The following is a 19,687-nucleotide window of genomic DNA, read 5'->3' as shown; positions in this document are numbered from 1 at the left end:
CAGGAATGTCTGGAGTGCATTTGAGAGCCACGGTCCCCAAGACCCAAGCCAATCAGAATCATGTAAGTTAAAGACCCTGTTGAAGGAGTTACTTTTAAAAAAATATCTATTTATTTATTTATGGCTGCGTCGGGTCTTAATTGCGGCGTGCGGGCTCTTCTAGTTGTGGCATGCAGGCTTAGTTGCCCTGCGGCACGTGGGATCTTAGTTCCCTGACCAGGGCTCGAACCCACAACCCCTGCATTGGAAGGTGGATTCTTTTTTTTTTTTTGCGGTACGCGGGCCTCTCACTGTTGTGGCCTCTCCCGTTGCGGAGCACAGGCTCCAGACGCACAGGCTCAGCGGCCATGGCTCACGGGCCCAGCCGCTCCGCGGCACGTGGGATCTTCCCGGACCGGGGCACAAACCCGTGTCCCCTGCATCGGCAGGCGGACTCTCAACCACTGCGCCACCAGGGAAGCCCGGAAGATGGATTCTTAACCACTGGACCACCAAGGAAGTCCAGAAGGAGTCACTTTTTAAAGTCAACTGGCTTATCCAATGGTTTTATGTGACTGAGTCTCAACTTTCCCAGAAGTGTCAGTCCAAGTGTAGCAAGTGGTATGGGCTACAGCACAATTACCTCCTTGCTCAGCAAAAGATAGGGACTCTACTATTATCAAGAACAGCTTTGACCAGAGAGTCTAGGGATTTTTGTTGGGCAGATATTGCTTTAGCAGCAGATTCTGTGATATCTTCAAGAGTTAAGGAGAGATCCTTGATCATAGCCTCATTTGTACTTACTCTTAGCCTGGGCAGTAGGGATCTGCCAAAGGAAGCAAAGTTTGAATCATGATGCCTCGTAGTAATCTCTGTATGACTCTGTGACTTGAGACTGGAAAGGTGACAACCAGGAAAATTTAAGGGTCTGTAGACTGCACAGGCAGTTTTATTCTGGTTACCCTTACCTTGTGTCTTTGTATGAAGACTGGATGCAAGTTTCCCCAGGTTTGGGGTTGTTAACCAGAGTCAGGGAAATGGACCCCAGGGCTAGGGAGTCTGACATAATGGAGAGGGAGCTAAGTTTGTTCCAGAGAAACTGAGGCATTAGAAATCAGGGAGGGGACTTCCCTGTGGCGCAGTGGTTAAGAATATGCCTACCAATTCCGGGGACACAGGTTCGATCCCTGGTATGGGAAGATCCCACATGCCGTGGAGCAACTAAGCCCATGCACCAGAACTACTGACCCTGTGCTCTAGAGCCCGCGAGCCACAACTACTGAGCCCACGTGCTGCAACTACTGAAGCCTGGCCGCCTAGGGCCTGTGCTCTGCAACAACAACAACAAAAAGAAGCCCCCGCAATGAGAAGTCCATGCACCTCAGTGAAGAGTAGCTCCTGCTCACCTCATCTAGAGAAAGCCCACACACAGCAATAAAGACCCAACGCAGCCAAAAATAAATAAATTCATTAATTAAAAAAAAAAGAAATTAGGGGGAAGTTTGTGATGGGTAGAACTACAGGATCCCCAGCAGCATGGCAAGTCTAACAGTCATTTGGAGGTTTGATTATCCCCCTTTGCAATGGGCTGAGATATGTGAATAGTGGCATTTTCTTTCCAGGCCAGAGCAAGGCAAAAGAATCATAAAGACCTTCATGGTGTAAGAACTGGGAAAAGGAGGGACTTCCCTGGCAGTCCAGTGGTTAAGACTCTGCGCTTCCACTGACGGGGACATGGGTTCAATCCTTGGCCAGGGAACTAAGATCCCACATTCTGCACAGTGCAGCCAAAAAAAAAAAAAGATTTGAGAAAAGGACAGAGAGGGAAGGAAGAATGGAAAGAAATGTTCTGTTTTTGTTTTTTTTTTAACTGAAGTATAGTTGATTTACAATGTTGTGCTAATGTCTGCTGTACAGCAAAGTGACTCAGTTACCCATACATATACATTCTTTTTTATATTCTTTCCCATTATGGTTTATCCCAGGACATTGAATATAGTTCCCTGTGCTATACAGTAGGAGCTCGTTCATCCATTCTATATGTAATAGTTTGCATCTACTAATCCCGAACTCCTAATCCATCCCTCTCCCACACCTGTCCCCCTTGGCAACCACAAGTCTGTTCTCCTGTGGTAACTCTGTTTCTGCTTCGTAGAGAGGTTCATTTGTGTCATATTTTAGATTCCACATATAAGTGGTATATGGTATTTGTCTTTCTCTTTCTGACTTAATATGATAATCTCTAGTTGCATTTATATTGTTGCAAATGGCATTATTTCATTCTTTTTTGTGGCTGAGTAATATTCCATTGTGTGTGTGTGTGTGTGTGTGTGTGTGTGTGTGTGTGTGTGTATGTATATACCACATCTTCTTTATCCATTAATCTGTCAGTGGACATTTATGTTGCTTCCATGTCTTGGCTGTTGTGAATATTGCTGCTATGAACATTGGGGTGCATGTATCTTTTCAAATTAGAGTTTTTTCTGGATATATGCCCAGGAGTGGGATTGCTAGATCATATGGCAACTCTATTTTTAGATTTTTAAGGAAGCTCAGTACTGTTTTCCATAGTGGCTACACCAATTTATATCCCCACCAACAATGTAGGAGGTTTCCCTTTTCTCCATACCCTCTCCAGCATTTATTATTTGTGTGTGTGTGTGTGTGTGTGTGTGTGCACACGTGTGCATATATATATATATATATATATATATTTATATACACATATACATATATATATTTTTTTGGCAGCGCTGCATGGCAGGTGGGATCTTAGTTCCCCAACCAGGGATCGAACCCACACCCCCTGCAGTGGAAATGTAGAGTTTTACACACTGGACCACCAAGGAGGTCCCCTGTAGATATTTTGATAATGGACATCCTGACTGGTGTGAGGTAATACCTCATTGTAGTTTTGACTTGCATTTCTCTGATAGCTGTGTTGAGCATCTTTTCATGTGCCTGTTGGTCATTGTATGTCTTCTTTGGAGAAATGTCTACTTAGGTCTTCTGTCCATTTTTTGATTGGGTTGTTTGGGTTTTTTTTGTATTGAGTTGTATGAGCTGTTTGTATATTTTGGAAATTAATCCCTTGTCAGTCACGTCTTTTGCAAATATTTTCTCCCAGTCCATAAGTTGCCTTTTCATTTTGTTTATGATTTCCTTTGCTGTGCAAAAGCTCATAAGTTTGATTAGGTCCCATTTGTTTATTTTTGCTTTTATTTCTATTGCCTTGGGAGATGATCTAAGAAAACAGTGCTACGATTTATGTCAGAGAATGTTTTGCCTATGTTCTCTTCTAGGAGTTTTATGGTGTCCTGTCTTATATTTGTCTTTAAGCCATTTTGGGTTTATTTTTGTGTATGGTGTGAGGGAGTGTTTTAACTTCAATGATTTAAATGCAGCTGTTCAGCTTTCCCAACACCACTCGCTGAAGAGACTATCTTTTCTCTATTGAATATTCTTGCTTCCCTTGTCAGAGATTAATTGACCTTAGGTGTGTGGGTTTCTCTGTACTGTTCCATTGATCCATATGTCTGTTTTTTGTGCCAGTACCATGCTCTTTTGATTACTGTAGCTTTGTAGTATTGTCTGAAGTCTGGGAGGGTTATGCCTCCAGCTTTGTTCTTTTTTCTCAGGATTGCTTTGGCAATTCTGGGTCTTCTGTGGTTCTCTTTAGAATCTGATTTGGGGAAAATGTCAAAAGGTTTGAACATTTGATTAAATAGGATCACAGATCATTATGAAATAATACTGAATTATCTATTTAACCAAAATGACAATATATGATGTTAAAGGCAAATACAGAAATTTACCTAAGTGTAAACAAAACTTAGCTCTTTTGAGAAGACAGTGTTGTCTTTATCAGGTCTTTGATTACTTAAGAAAACATGCACAGTAAATTAATTTGATAAGACACAAAATCTTTGCTATCTGGGCAGATTACTTAAACTTAAGGAAACTTCCACAATCTTTCAAAGGCAGACCAAAAGTCCAATAAAACTTTTTTTCTTTTAACAGAGAGAAAACTAAATTCTAATTTTGCACCAGTGTACTGTTGATATTAAAACTTATTTTTTAAAAAAACTTAAATTCATTCCAATCTTAGCCAGCTTGACTACACATAAAGTTCCTTTACCAGGATTCCTTTTTTATAAACCTCATAAGTTTTTTATGTCCGTTCAGATTTTGTTCTGTTTTTTGTTTTTTTTTTTTCCTTTTTCTCATTCTGGAACAATGAATCATTTTACTTTCCTTATCTACTTTTCATACAGTTGTTGCCTTTAACTGTTATTTTTTATAAGTAGTTTTTAAAAATTGAGGGACTTCCCTGGTGGTCCAGTGGTTAAGACTCTGGCACTTCCACTGCAGGGGGAGCAGGTTGGTTCGAGCCCTGGTTGGGGAACTAAGATCCCGCATGCCATGCGGCACAGCCAAAAAATGAAAAAATAAAAATAGAAATAAAATTTTTTTAAATTGAGATGTAATTGACATTGTGTAAGTTTAAGGTGTACAGTGTGTTGCTTTGGTACATTTATGTATTGCAATATTATTCAGTAGCATTAGCTAACACCTTTATAATGTCACATATTTATCATTTCCTTTTTGTATTGAGAACAGTGAAGATTTAGTCTCTTAGTAACTTTGAAATTTATAATACAGTAGAGTTGACTATAATCATTATGCTATGCATTACATCTCCAGAACTTATTTATCTCCTGGTTGTAAGTTTGTACTCTTCAACATCTCTCCAATTCCCTCACCCCCTAGCCCTTGTTTTACCAAGTTCAGTTTTTTGATATTCCACATATAAGTGATATAATACAGTATTTATCCTTCTATGTCTGGCTTATCTCACTTAGCATAATACCCTTAAGGTTCATCCATGTTGTCACAAATGGCAGTATTTCTTTTTTCTCATGGCTGAATAATACTCCATTGTATATATTTACTATATCTTCTTTATCCTTTCATCTGTTGACAGACACTTAGTTTGTTTCCATATCTTGGTTATTGTGATTAATTCTGCAATGAACATCATTGTGCAGATATCCTCTTGAGATACTAATTTGAATTCCTTTGTATGTATACCTAGAAGTGGGATTGCTGTTTCATGTGGCAGTTCAATTTTTAACTTTTTGAAGAACCACCCTAGTGTTTTTCATAATGGCTGTAGTAAGTCATTTTAATTACATATATTGATTGATTAGAATTTTTAACCCATAGAATCTTTTATTCTTCCTGAAACTAAGAAGTAAGCAACTGTGGACTGTCTGTTACACTAGCATTTCATGGATTGGCAAATTTATGAATACATTTTATAATTTCTAGAAGTATATTCTTTCTCATAGTAAATTTTTCTATGTGGCACACAAGATATTTACTGATAGACCCAAATATTTTTAGTTTCTCTGTAAAAGGAAACCAAAAGTGGATACACCAGTAATTAATGTTTCAGTATTTTATCTTGTTTGGAAATGACCTAGATATTTAATGAATATCCATCACTTAACTTATCTCAGCATAACTTGAAGGTTTCAAGTACCAAAAAGATTTCGGAAACTGTTTTTTTTTTTTTTTTGTCTGTGTTGCGCAGCTTGTGGGATCTTAGTTCCCCAACCAGGGAATCAACCTGGGCCCTTGGCAGTGAAAGCGCAGAGTCCTAACCACTGGATCGCCAGGGAATTCCTGGAAACTATTTTTTTTTTTTTTTTTTTTTGCGGTATGTGGGCCTCTCACCGTTGTGGCCTCTCCCACTGTGGAGCACAGGCTCCGGACGAGCAGGCCCAACGGCCACGGCTCACGGGCCCAGCCGCTCCACGGCACGTGGGATCTTCCCGGACCGGGGCACGAACCCGCGTCCCCTGCATCGACAGGCGGACTCTCAACCACTGTGCCACCAGGGAAGCCCCTGGAAACTATTTTTAAGTAGACATACTGTGAAGCATAATTATTGTTGAAAAGGTCAGTTATAAATTTTTAAAAATTGTATTGAAGTATATTGATTTATGTGTCAATTTCTGCTGTATAACAAAGTGATTCAGTTTTACATATATGTATTCTTTTTCATATTTTTCTGTTATGGTTTATCACAGGATATTGAATATAGTTCCCTGTGCTATACAGTAGGACTTTGTTGTTTATCCATCCTATATATAGTAGTTTGCAGCTACTAATCTCAAACTTCCAATCCTTCCCTCCCCCATGCCCCTTTCCCCTTGGCAACCACAAGTCTGTCTCTGTATCTGTGGGGTCTGTTTCTGTTTCGTAGATGTCTTCATTGGTGTTGTATCTTAGATTCCACATATAAGTGACATCATATGGTATTTGTCTTTCTCTTTCTGACTTCACTTAGTATGATAATCTCTAGGTCCATCCATGTTGCTGAATCTAAATTTGGAAAGGAAGGGACAATGTGGACTTTTACCTTCCTCTCTTGACTGGGCACTACAGAGTTCCAGGAGAGCTGGCTCTTGTAAGAATTCTCATCTTTTGCTCTTTTGCCAACTTCTGTCAGTTTTCCCAGGATCCCATCTGCAGGCTCCAGGGCAGATGGGGCTTAAATTAGAGAATGTAGCCCAGGTATCTACCAGAATTTTGGCAAGGTATTTTGCCAATTTTTTTTTTTTTTCGGTACGCGGGCCTCTCACTGTTGTGGCCTCTCCCGTTGTGGAGCATGGGCTCCAGACGCGCAGGCTCAGTGGCCATGGCTCACGGGCCCAGCCGCTCCGCGACATGTGGGATCTTCCCGGACCAGGGCACGAACCTGTGTCCCCTGCATCGGCAGGCGGTCTCTCAACCACTGCGCCACCAGGGAAGCCCCTCGCCAATTTTAATTTTAGTTTCCCCTTGGATATTTAAGGGAATAACCGGTAGAGTTTACCAGAGAATCCCTTGGAGTCCCATCCACATGGGAGGCACCCTCTTGGGGGCCTCCTTCAAGGGTGGATATGGGAGCCATTCAATTTGGTGGAGAATGATTTGACAAAAACATTTGAGGACAGTCTTTTTTCCAGTGTCCTGGTTGATTGCAAATGAGACACCAATTCTGGGCCAGTGTTTTGTTGATGGACCCCTAGGAGGGTGCCGTGAGGGAGTCCCAGGTGTTTCAGGTTTCTGGTCTTGGAACTGGTTGCAGCTGTGAGGTCACTAACTTGGTCGACTTTTGTTACAGTTTTATAGTTTATTCAGAGTGGAAAGGCAATTCAGATAGAGGACTAATAGACTGTGAGTACTCAGGGAAAGGAGGATAGAGAGGAGTAGTAGAAGCTACCTCAGTCTTAAAGTCTTTTGTTTTAAGTACCTACTGCACCTTTAATTTTTCATTAACCTTTTGCAATGACTCTTTCAGTGAAGTTATTTTGGAATCTTAAAGCCTTTCCGAGCCTTCTGCATACCACTTAAAATAAGTGTTCCATTCTTTCAAGTGCACTTTGTAAAGTGAACAAACTTGTGTAATTAGAACATTGCCCATAATGGCCATTGCAACTCTAAATTGCCTTAGTAAGATTTTGCCATTTTAGTAGATATCTACAGCTTCTGGGACCACAGTTCTTAGACATAAAACAAGCAGTTGTGCCAGGTGGTGCATGCTCAATTCTTTCAAACATGAAGATCTCATTTCTTTAGTTAAGCCTTGGGTCTCTTGGAGCCAAATTAATACCTAAGAGGGATGTGCCACGGGTCTGGGGATTTTGTGGTGTTTTACAATATACCTCATTGTATGGACATTTTCTTGAGGTGGCAGGTGACCTAGTGTTGACCTATCCCATTCCATGACCAATTTATCTTAACACAGGATTCTTACAGTTAGATGGCGAGCATTCTATCAGCTTTTAAGTGCTCAACGTGTGCCCACCAATTTTGTGGTTTTGGCTTCAAGTTGCCCATTAACAATAGATCTATTATTCCTTTACCCCATATGCACATTAACAGAAACCAACAGTAACCAAGGAAACGGAACTGTGGATACTGCAGTAACCAAGGAGATGGCACTGTGGCCTGGCCAAGAGAAGGCCTTAGGTGCTCATCACAAATGGTTCCCAAAGTGGAACTACAGACCGAACCAGCAGAACCCAACAAAAGGGGACTAATGGGCTTCCCTGGTGGCGCAATGGTTAAGAATCCACCTGCCAATGCAGGGGACATGGGTTCGAGCCCTGGTCCAGGAAGATCCCACACGCCGCAGAGCAACTAAGCCCATGCACCACAACTACTGAGCCCGTGCTCTAAAGCCCATGAGCCACAACTACTGAGCCTGCATGCCACAACTACTGAAGGCCGCGCACCTGGAGCCTGTGCTCTGCAACGAGAAGCCGCTGCAGTGAGAAGCCCGCGCACTGCAACAAAGAGTAGCCCCTGCTTGCCACAACTAGAGAGAGCCTGCACGCAGCAACGAAGATCCAACACAGCCAAAAATAAATAAAATTAATAAATTTAAAGAAAAAAGGGGTGGGGGACTGAGCCCTCAGACTGAGGGCTGGGGACTTGGGTTCCAGGTGTCAGCTCAAACTGACCCATTAAGCTGTGTCCTGGGACCACAGACTAACCAAGGGCTAAGGACTGGTGCTCTGTTAGAGACTCCTGTCAGTCTAGACCAACCCATGAATCCTGGACTGGACAGCCAATTAGACCGGGAGCTCAATGTAGAGAGTGGAGTTCGTATCAAGAGGAACTTACGGCCCTCAGAAACAGTGACAAAGAAAGAGAACTCAGGGACTTCCCTGGCGGTCCAGTGATTAAGACTCTGCACTTCCACTGCAGGGGGCACAGGTTCAATCCCTGGTCGGAGAACTAAGATCCCATATACTGCACAGCGTGGCCAAAAAAAAAAAAAAAAAAAATCAAAGCGTTTGTGGATATCAACACGTGTATTTCTTGTTGTCTATGAAGTCATCAGGAGTCTTCTTCAGATCCCACCACTACTACCAAAACTTAAAAAACAAAATTCAACTGGGTAAATTTTAAAGCTCTTATTGGCTTTATTTAATGATTCATGAATCAGGCAGCATACCATCTAGCACAAAGAAAGGAGCTCCGAGGAGCTGTACAAAATAAAAGACTTTTATAGGCAGAAGGAGTTACTGAGTCCAAGCTCATACTGCTCACCGCATGACAGGCCAATAAATCAAGAGACAAGTTGTTGGGGCAAGGAACAGCAACTTTATTTGGAAAGCCAGCAGACCAAGAAGATGGTGGACTCCTGTCCCAAAGAACCATCTTATCTGAGTTAGAATTCAGGCTTCTTTTATACTAAAGAGGGAAGGGGTGTGGCTGGTTGTTGCAAACTTCTTGGTGCTGGAATCCTTTGCTCTTGCAGCTGTCCACGTCCAAGTAGGTCAGGTCACAATGTTCATATAAACCTCCTGGATGCACACAGGCCAAGGGGTGGCGGGTTCCACCACAAACCCAACCCGAGGCACCACAGTGAGTCCTGGGGCAGCACTATGGAAGCCAGGCCTCTTCTGTGTCCAAGTGGTTGTGGAGTTGGCACAGCTGGGGACCTGAGACATGGGTCTCTTGGGCAGTCACAGTATCAGTCCAGCTTGCCTGTGGAGCTCACACTTCACCTTTTCTTCACAAACTTCTTTCTGGAAGCATTGGGATTTAACCGTCTCCTACCGGCTCCCAAGGTGCTGTCTCGGACCTGCAAGGTAGCTGACCGGCTGGAGATGTCATTCTCTGCAAAGGGAGACACCCCAGCTATGTAGTCAGGAGCAAACACGTCAGTTTTCTGCCTGGCCTTTCGGGAGAGTCGCAGCTGAGGGAAGCGCTGGTCCTCGGTCAGGTGGGGGTTGATGGCGTACTTGCCTCCTTTGGGAGTGGGGAGTGAATACTGCAAATAAGACGAGGAAAGGCCATTAGGAAGACGGGGATTCGTATTTATACATATCAGATCCTGTTACGTAAAGCTTACCTGACAACTCTGCACGCAGGCAGACGACACCAATGGAGTCTATCGTCATTGCCTACTGTGCACTGAGTACATGACATGTATCTTTCCACTTAAGCCTACTCTCACCTCACAGATGAAAAGCAACATGATATTTTGACTACATTCCCTCAACAAAAGACAGAAAGAATTACACTAAAACACAGAACCCTAGTAGGCAGGTACCATTTTCATAATGGTATAGGTTAGCACTTCTGAAATAACTACACACACACACACACACACACACACACACACTCCAGTTGAACAAAATTATAATTATGGAAAATGGTGTTATGAAGGGTGTTATGGATATTAGAGGGAGGGCTAGAATGAACTCTGGTGTTGAACTGAATCTGAAGTTATAAATTCAATTTTTAATACAGATAAGAGAAAAAGTATTAATGTGTATTTATATACAATATTTCCCATCTTTGTCCACTGTGGGCCTAGAATTAATGCCACCCTAGGACAATAAGCATACCCACTGTCCAGTGCCCAGATCTTTGCTTCTAAAAACTTAAGAGCTCCTTAGAGAAATGGCTGATTCCAGGGCACTGGCAGGGAGGTATAAGAGTCCAAACAGCTTGCTGTGCCAGAAAGTAAAAGTGTTCAAAGAATAACTGGGGCACACCAAAAAGACACAGAAGCCATCCTGAAGGGGCTCCATGAACAGGTTGAGTATCAAAATAAATAAGGATAGCAATGGATCACAGCCTACAGACTACAATAAAAATCCATGAGACCACACTCATATAAATGATATATGGGAAAGTTCCTCTTTACAGCAGAATGGCAACTAATAAATATGGAGAAGAAATGATGCAATTAGAAAATCACCATTTGGCAACCTTCATTGTAAAAACTGATTCAGATGACTTTAACCAGTAAAAGTCTGATGAGAAACAGTATTCACACAGTATCAGACTATCTTTCTCTAAGTTACTTATTAATCACAGATAATAACCTTACAGGAAATTTGGTAATCTTGGTTTTGTTAATTATATTGTGGTTATACATTGAAACCTCCAACTAAGTGATCAAAGTTATTATCAGCAGTAAATTGGACACAGCCTGAATCTAACCAGGAGAAAACACCAGACAAACCCAAGGTAAGGGAGAGTCTACAAAGTAACTGCTTTATACTCTTCAAAACCGTTCAAAACTGTCAAGGTCATGAAAGACAGCAGACCTGAGAAACTACTTCAGTTTAAAAGAGACTAAGGAGACAGGACAATGAAATGCAACAATGAAATGCAACCTGTGATCCTAGACTGGATCCTGGACCCCAAACAAACCCCCTTCTCTTGCTGTAAAAGAAATCTGTGGCAAAGTTTGAATATGGTCGAAGGACTCCCCTGGCGGTCCAGTGGTTAAGACTCTGCACTTCCAATGCAGGGGGCATGGGTTCAATCCTTAGTTGGGGAACTAAGATCCCACGTGCCACGCGGCACAGCCAGAAAAAAAAAAAGTCTAGGGCTTCCCTGGTGGTGCAGTGGTTGAGAGTCTGCCTGCTAATGCAGGGGACACAGGTTCAAGCCCTGGCCTGGGAGGATCCCACATGCCGTGGAGCAACTAGGCCCATGAGCCACAACTACTGAGCCTGCGCGTCTGGAGCCTGTGCTCCGCAACAAGAGAGGCCGCGATAGTGAGAGGCCCGCGCAGCACGATGAAGAGTGGCCCCCGCTTGCCACAACTAGAGAAAGCCCTCGCACAGAAACGAAGACCCAACACAGCAAAATTAATTAATTAATTAATAAACTAAAAAAAAAAAGTCTGAATATGGTCCATAGATTAGATAGTATTGAAGTAATGTTAACTTCTTGGTTTTGGTAATTGTATTGTGGGTATCTAAGACGAAGTCCTTGTTTCAGGAAACACACACTGAAGTATCTAGGTGCAAAAGGGCATCATGCACAATTTACTCTCAGATGGTTTAGGGGAAAAGGAAAAATATAAATGATAAAGCAAATATAGTGAATGATTAAATTGGGAAATCTAAGTGAAAGCTAAAGAGGAATTATTTGTACTATTTTTGGCAACTTTTTATTAAAAAAAAACTACAAGATACCATTAAAAAAATTATTTCAAAATAGAAAGTTAAAAAAAAAACAACCTTTCTAACATTAGTGGCATGCACCATACCTGGAGAACTGAGAGCCAGGGCAGCCACACTCATACTTGCCTGCCTGTCAACCCTTCTCTCCTGATTCCTCAAAACAAATCCACCCCGCTGTGTATCCAGCCCAGGACTCTCTTGTGCTGAGTATTTACACAACCTTCCCTTGTGGTTCTTGAAGCTACTAGACATTCTACCCATCCTCAAATTCCCACACAAATCCATCCTCCACTATCCTGCAAACCATCCCTCTTTGACCCCACATATATTTGGCCCTTGCTTTTTACCATGTGGAATTACTGGTTATTTCTCCTTAGACTGCAAATTCCTCAAAAACCTCACAGGGAGGTTGAGTTGTGAGCTCTCCCCACCTGCCTTGGTCCCTGGATCACAAGGCTTTCAATAACTATCTTTAGAAACCAGGAGGGTTTGTCTGTCCTCTCTGATCATTTCAATCCTGGTGCTAAAAGGTCTCGCTTCCCCGACCTGGGCCATGCTGTTAGGGGAGCAGGAGATGCGCCACTCACCCGGAGGCCCCGAGGATTCAGCACCTTAGGGTTACGGGAAAAGTGCATGTGCAGGGTTCCATCATCGCTGACGGTCACAGACACCTTCTTCAGTGTCTTGTTTCCACATTGTGCACAGAACACTCTGCTCATGTCAGATGTTGTCCTGCAGAAACAAAGGAGATGCATCACACTGGAGCCAGAGGCAGCAAACCCCATCCCCAGAGCGCAAGGTGAGTCTCGGGCCTCAGAGGAGGAGACACAAGAAACGGGGACAGGATGAACTGCACCGCACACATCCCAGACCAAGGCCACCTGCCCACACGCTGCTGATATATGCCCACTGCTGCTGCACGGCTCCCACAGCAAAGGTAAATGACATAGGGAGCAAGTTAGTAAGAAAACTGAGCAGAATGTTGTTACAGTAATAACGAACTCTTACTGAATTTTGTTAGGCATTATTCCACAAGTTTAATGTCAAAATAACCCTATGAAGTTGGTATATCTCCATTTTACGGATGGGGAAACGAAGGCAAGGTAAGGTAGCTTGCTCAAGGTCACAGAGCTAGTAAGTGGCAGGTATAAGCCCAGGGAATCTGGCTCCAGAGTCAGTGCTCTTACCACCACCATACTTTCTCAAGGGTCATATTATTACATTACTCAACTATTTCTGAATACCTTGTGCCCAAGTATCAGCCTAGGCATTAAGCCAGGAGGTGGCTCTGGAAGTGCTGCGAATTTACTAACCAATAGGAAACACTATCAAAGCTGCTATGATTGAATGGGTGTGGGTGCTGAGGCAGACCCACAGGCCTTGCCTCTCTCCCACCCGCTCAAGGCCCAACGATGGACCTTGAACAGGCAAAACTGCTGTTGTCAGGGACCAAGCAGGAGCTCTGGTGTCTGTCCTTGAGGAATTCTCCCTCAGTTCCCAGTGGTAAGGACACAAGAGCTGCGTGAAATTGCCAGAGAAGCCAAGCCCTTTCCTGAAGTCTCTGCGAGTGAACTAAGCAACAGGGGCTAGGAAATAATTATTTTGTGCAAGAAACCATTCAGTCACTGGGGTTAATCTAACAAGAATGGAGAACATTTCCAAGTGTTTCTAAGAACGAATGTTAATTAGAGGAACTTAGAAGTTTTGTAACAAAGGACAATGGGGGAAATGAGATTTCATGAAGCAAAAAGCTTTACTGACATAAGCCTGGCACGTTTACACACTAAAGATTCAAAGAATGCAGAGGCAGTTTTGAGGAGTGGCTCCCCAGCAGACCTGCAGAGGACAGTAACAGAGACGGGCCCCGAGCCACGTGGGGGAGCAAGGGCTTCATCCAGGCTACTCCACCGTCAGTGGAACAGCACTGGGGACACAGGGAGAGACACCTTACTGCTTCGGAAAGCAGTGCACACAGGCCTCCACAGTAAGGGGCTCCACCAGATACCTGACATGATGGCCACCACGTCTAGACTGAATCTGTGGAAAGGCTGGAAGCCACCAAGTTCCCAGGGCCACGCTTCACTCAACAGCAGGGCTGCAGTATAGTCTCTTACATTCCAACCAGATCTCGGATCCGGGGGCCTCTCCACACAACACCACCCCTCACCACGAGAAAAACCAATTCATGAGGCAGAAAAGAAATGGGGAGGAGGGCATGGTCAATGAACTAAACAGTTCACCTCAACGGAGCACTTCCTATGCGCCAGACAAGCACTCTTTTATGTGACGATCTCCCTAGTTCCTCACAACCACCTTTCTAATTTTACATAAGAATCTGAGGTACAGAGAAGCTGACCAAATTCTGCAAAGTCACACAGCTACTAGGAGACAGAATCTGGATCGGAACCCACATAGTCTGGGTCCAGAGTCCACTCTTTTTTTAAATAGAAAATTTCAAACATAAAGTAAACCAAAGAGCACAATGAACCCTAATGGACCCATCACCTAGCTTCATCTCTACCCTCACCCATTCCTCCCACTTCTGTTTTATTTCAAAGCAAGTCCTAGATATTATCCCATCCATAAACATTTTGGCACTTACTGCTAAATGACTAGGGCTCTTGGCTCCAGAACCCACACCCTTAATCCTATACACAAAGGTAAGGACAAAAAACACCCGCCCTGGTTTTGTCAGGTGGGAGGTCACTGGCCACCTCTGTCCCAGGGCTTTCAGTGCCCTGGTGGGGGCAGAACCTGGCCCAAGTAGGAGGGAGGGAATGCCTGTACACAAGGCAAGGCTCTCCTTCAAGAAGTCTCTAGAAGGTTTAGGAACAGAGGAGTGTTCAACAGAGGGGCACTGAGCCCAGGTTATTGGCTACATACTTGAAACAGCCGTGGCAGCGCAAGATGTAGCTCCGGGCCTCGCGGATCAGCATGCCGTTCACAGCCAGCACATGCAGCCCCATCTGGAGCAGGACATTCTGCAACCAACAAGTTAAAGGGAAACTGAACTCATAGCAAAACCAAGAATTGTTTAATATCTGCATAATCACGGTTAAAAGAAATTCCCAAACTCTGGTTTGGCTCATAAAGGGCTTCTGCTAAAGAAAAGCAAGCTTAGGATACCTCTCAAGACATGTAAACTAGGACAAGGACCCAGAGTTTTCCTCTCTCGGGTGCCATGGACCGAGATCATCATTTCACCAAGGCCTCATTTAGCAATCTCTCTTAACAGAGACGTTTATTGTGTGAGAGCAAATATACTCATTTCTGGACTCAAAACCTCTACAGTCTCCAAATACTTAACTGAGCGCAGGACGTTATGTGCACTGAAAGAAAAGCAGCAACAGATCATGAATACTGAACATCAGAAATTTAATACACCACATACACTGTAGGTATACTATGATTCCCTAACCTCCACGCAAAACTAAAAATTACCAAAGAGCACAGGCAAAGTTTCTAGAGCCAGAAAAGAAGCATTACCCAACAGCCCTGTACACACCCCCAAACCTCCGAAGGACCACTGCCTGTAACAGGTATGACACCAAGCCCAGGGCCAGCCGAGGCCCATTCCACCCACCTGCATGGCGAAGTCTGTAGTCACACAGCCGACCCGCACATCCTTTGGGATGGCACACTGCTTCATCTCCTGCTGGACCTGCTTGATGTTGCTGGGGGTTATCCACCCACCCCCATCATCATCACTGTCTTGGTCTTTCCTTTCTTCAAATCCATTCTCTTCGTTCTCTTCCTCACTTGGAATAGCCTCACCTTTGTCAATCTGAAACGTTAACAGAATTCAAACTTCTCGCCTAAAGGAGCAGCCGGCAGACGCTAGTCTGTTGTCATCAGGAGATCATAAAGCAGGGCCTTACCAGCAGCTCCTGCAATTCATGATCAATATTAGGCAAAGGACTTCTCCAGAACACAAAGGAACTGAATTCTAGGTCCTCAGGCTCACCGACTGGGTGTCCATGTTCTACTGTTCCTCGTGTGGGTTTAGGCTGAAGTTAAAAGAAAAATAATTTTAAAACCTGAAAATTGAGAGGGTTATAAATGAAATGATATACGATATAAAGCCAGATCGGACAAGGATGGACAAACTATGGTATCTGTCTAGGTAAATTTGGTTTCCTCTAAACAGACAATTTGTGGAGATCTGACATGTAACAGAAAAGAGCATGAAGAGCCTGGCCTGTCTAAGAAATTACCTTTGAGGGCAGATGGAAACCAGAAATGTGTAGAGGAGTTTCTGGGTGCTGAATTGATGAACTCACTTTAACCTTTAAAAAGAAAAGAAAAAAGTGACATCTCTAAGCAAAGAAATGCAGGTTGAAAATTCAACATGGAAGAGAAACAAAATACTTCCCCCTGGTTATTGAACTAAAAGATATTCAATGTTTTTTAAAAAGTGGGAAACATAAAAATATATGTAAAGAATTTTTTTTTAAATAAATTTATTTATTTTTGGCTGCATTGGGTCTTTTGTTGCTGCGCGTGGCCTTTTCTCTAGTTGCAGTGAGCGGGGGCTACTCTTCATTGCGGTGCGCAGGCTTCTCACTGCAGTGGCTTCTCTTGTTGCAGAGCATGGGCTCTAGAGCACAGGCTCAGTAGTTGTGGTGCATGGGTTCAGTAGCTCTGTGGCATGTGGGATCTCCCTGGACGAGGGCTGAACACGTGTCCCCTGCATTGGCAGGCGGATTCTTAACCACTGAGCCACGAGGGAAGCCCGTTAAGAATTATTCAGGGATTCCACTACTACCAAATAACCACTTTAGGACATTTCTTTTTTGTCCCTAGACATAAAGGTTTAATGAATATCATTATGTGTAAAACTTGGAAGTATCTTTGGTTATATCCTTAGGATAAATGCCTAAGAGTGGAATTGCTGGGTCAAAAGACAGGCTGTTTTAAAGCTTCTGATACAAAACAGCTAACTCCTGCCCAAAAGACTGCAGGAAAGGGCAATTTTTAGGAATCTCAAATTGACAGATGCCAAAGCAGAAACCCAGCTGAGCCACAAAGTCAGAGTTTATATGAAACTATTCCCTTCACTCCCATCGCCCCAAAACATTCTGGTGACACACAGATGTCTATATTTTAGGCATCACTTTTAGACTTCTTGGATTGGAGGACTCTACACTTGGTTGAAAACAAGTGAAGGCAGTTCTGACTAGAATAGAATCATAAGCCCACTACAGTTTTGATGACCTTAGCGGAGATCAAGTAATTCTTTGCAAACACTACTTGAAATTACTTATTACAGTATAAGGTTAATAATCTATCTTTCAAAATCCTCTGGCCTGGAAACAGGCAATGGGGTCCAGGCACAAAACCATCAGTCTCTTCAACTTAGCCAAGCTGGACAAGTCCCTAAAAGCACAACAGGAACCCAGAATTTTGAAGGTAGCAAGAGTTGAAAAAAATGGTAATCATTTAAAGTGTTCTTTCTTGCTTGCTTCTGGAAAAGAATTCTATTTTTAAAAAACTAGTGAGAGGGGCTTCCCTCATGGCGCAGTGGTTAAGAATCTGCCTGCCAATGCAGGAGACACAGGTTCAAGCCCTGGTCCAGAAAGATCCCACATGCCATGGAGCAACTAAGCCCATGCACCACAACTACTGAGCCTGCGCTCTAGAGCCCGCTCGCCACAACTACTGAGGCCTGCGCACCTAGAGCCCGTACACTGCAATGAAGAGCAGCCCCCGCTCGCCACAACTAGAGAAAGCCTGCCCGCAGCAACAAAGACCCAACACAGCCAAAAGAAATGAGAATATTTTTACTCTTTCTGCATTTTATTATTTAAATTTATTTTATCTATTTGGTTGCACCAGGTCTTAGTTGCGACAGGCAGGCTCCTTAGTTGCAGCATGCAAATTCTTAGTTGCAGCATGGGGATCTAGTTCCCTGAGCAGGGACTGAACCTGGACCCCCTGCATTGGGAGCGTGAAGTCTTAACCACTGTGCCAGCAGGGAAGTCCCTGCATTTTTAAATTTAACCAAGGTTACCAAGAACCTACAGGTCAAGACTGAGACATGTTTGCTAATTGCAATGTATGAACCTTATCTGGATCCTGATCCAAACAAGTAAACTATTAAAAAAATTTTATAAAATAATTGAGAAATGTGAACACAGACTGGATATTTGATGATATCAGGGAATTACTATTAATTTTGTGTAGGTGTAATATTGGTTTTGTGGTTATTTTTTTTAAGAGACATACCTTATCTTTAGAGACACATCAAGAAACATCTATCAGTGAAATGTTAGGCTGTCTGAGTTCAAAATATTCAGGGCTGGGGTTGGGTAAAGATGAAAACAGATCATGAGTTGACAAATGTGGAGGCAGAATGATGGGGACACTGGGTCCATTATACTATTCCCTCTACTTCTGTATATCTGATAGTTCTCATAATAAAAAAGTTAAAACAGGGCTTTGCTGGTGGCGCAGTGGTTGAGAGTCCGTCTGCCGATGCAGGGGACACGGGTTTGTGCCCCGGTCCAGGAAGATCCCACATGCCGTGGAGCGGCTGGGCCCGTGAGCCATGGCCGCTGAGCCTGCGCGTCCAGAGCCTGTGCTCCGCAACGGGAGAGGCCACAACAGTGAGAGGCCCGCGTACTGCAAAAAAAAAAAAAAAAAAAAAAGTTAAAACAGATAAAATCAACAATCTTTCTTATTTACCTTTTCTGGTTCTTGTTTTAGGTGAGACACCCCAACAAACTCTGCTTCCAGCTGGTAGGTAAGTGCCAGTACTTGGATATCTGTGGCGGAGAGGCTGGGATAGTCTCCAGTTTTCTTTGAAAACTCAGTCACTGTAAACAAGAGATTCCCAACTTCAGTTAAAAGCAAACAGCTATATGACCTTGGATAACCATGATAAAAGTACGAAAAGAACTTAGGATCAGTATCCCAAGAAAAACCTCTTAACACTTTCATCCATTTCCTGATCTTCTTCTATTCATAACTGATATATTTGTATTCTCTATCACCAAGATTTCTGCCAGTTAGGTTTACAGTAATGTCCTTACTGAGTGCAGATGAAGGAACAGAACAAAGTTAATAGAAAGTCAACAAAAGTTAGCATAATATTTGCAAATGAGAGTTCCTTATCTAGGCTTTGGTATTATGTTTGAATAGAAGGTCTCTTCTCTCCCAGCAATAAAATTCTCTGATTCTAACAATCCATATTAATAGAATGATCAGATTCCAAAATGGGACGGAAAGCTGATTCAGCCAATAATTGTCGTCTATCATGCAACAAAAATACTGGGTTATTCTGTAACAAATATCAGATAGTTTTTTATGTAAACCCACCCAACAAGAAAGCCCTCATCCCTATTTAACACAAAGTAAACTCCAGCTGTTGCTATTGTTATTTTCCTGAGACATCAGTAACAAACACATACAATAATATCTTGACACATTAACAGAAAGGTGTCTTCTGCTACACTAGCACAAGGAACAATAAGTATACGGCTCACATTTTCTAAAAATGCAGCTATTAATTAACAGCAGCTAAAATTTAGTGGGCACTTACTATGTATCAGGCACTGTGTTTAAAACTTTTCATTTTGGGCTTCCCTGGTGGCGCAGTGGTTGAGAGTCCGCCTGCCGATGCAGGGGACATGGGTTCGTGCCCCAGTCTGGGAAGATCCCACATGCCGTGGAGTGGCTGGGCTCGGGAGCCATGGCCGCTGAGCCTGCGCGTCCAGAGT

The 19,687-nt window shown here is 43.2% G+C and overlaps 1 protein-coding gene across 1 annotated transcript in view; it reads right to left on the bottom strand.

Moving 5' to 3' along the window:
• Positions 1-9,344: 9,344 nt before the first annotated feature.
• The window catches only part of NOB1 (NIN1 (RPN12) binding protein 1 homolog), an 18,542-nt gene continuing 8,199 nt past the window's right edge, over positions 9,345-19,687 (bottom strand). The window contains exons 4-10 of the mRNA XM_007449917.1: positions 18,654-18,784; positions 16,184-16,255; positions 15,848-15,976; positions 15,553-15,753; positions 14,853-14,950; positions 12,557-12,701; positions 9,345-9,814 (exon numbers count right to left, since the gene is read on the bottom strand). Coding sequence (XP_007449979.1) covers positions 9,545-9,814; positions 12,557-12,701; positions 14,853-14,950; positions 15,553-15,753; positions 15,848-15,976; positions 16,184-16,255; positions 18,654-18,784 — 1,046 coding nt within the window. The 3' untranslated portion in view covers positions 9,345-9,544. The remainder of the gene's footprint in view (positions 9,815-12,556; positions 12,702-14,852; positions 14,951-15,552; positions 15,754-15,847; positions 15,977-16,183; positions 16,256-18,653; positions 18,785-19,687) is intronic.

This window comes from Lipotes vexillifer, unplaced genomic scaffold, assembly GCF_000442215.2.
Source record: "Lipotes vexillifer unplaced genomic scaffold, Lipotes_vexillifer_v1.1 scaffold1235, whole genome shotgun sequence".
NCBI classification, from domain to species: domain Eukaryota; kingdom Metazoa; phylum Chordata; class Mammalia; order Artiodactyla; family Lipotidae; genus Lipotes; species Lipotes vexillifer.
This window is presented reverse-complemented; position numbering and strand designations above follow the sequence as displayed.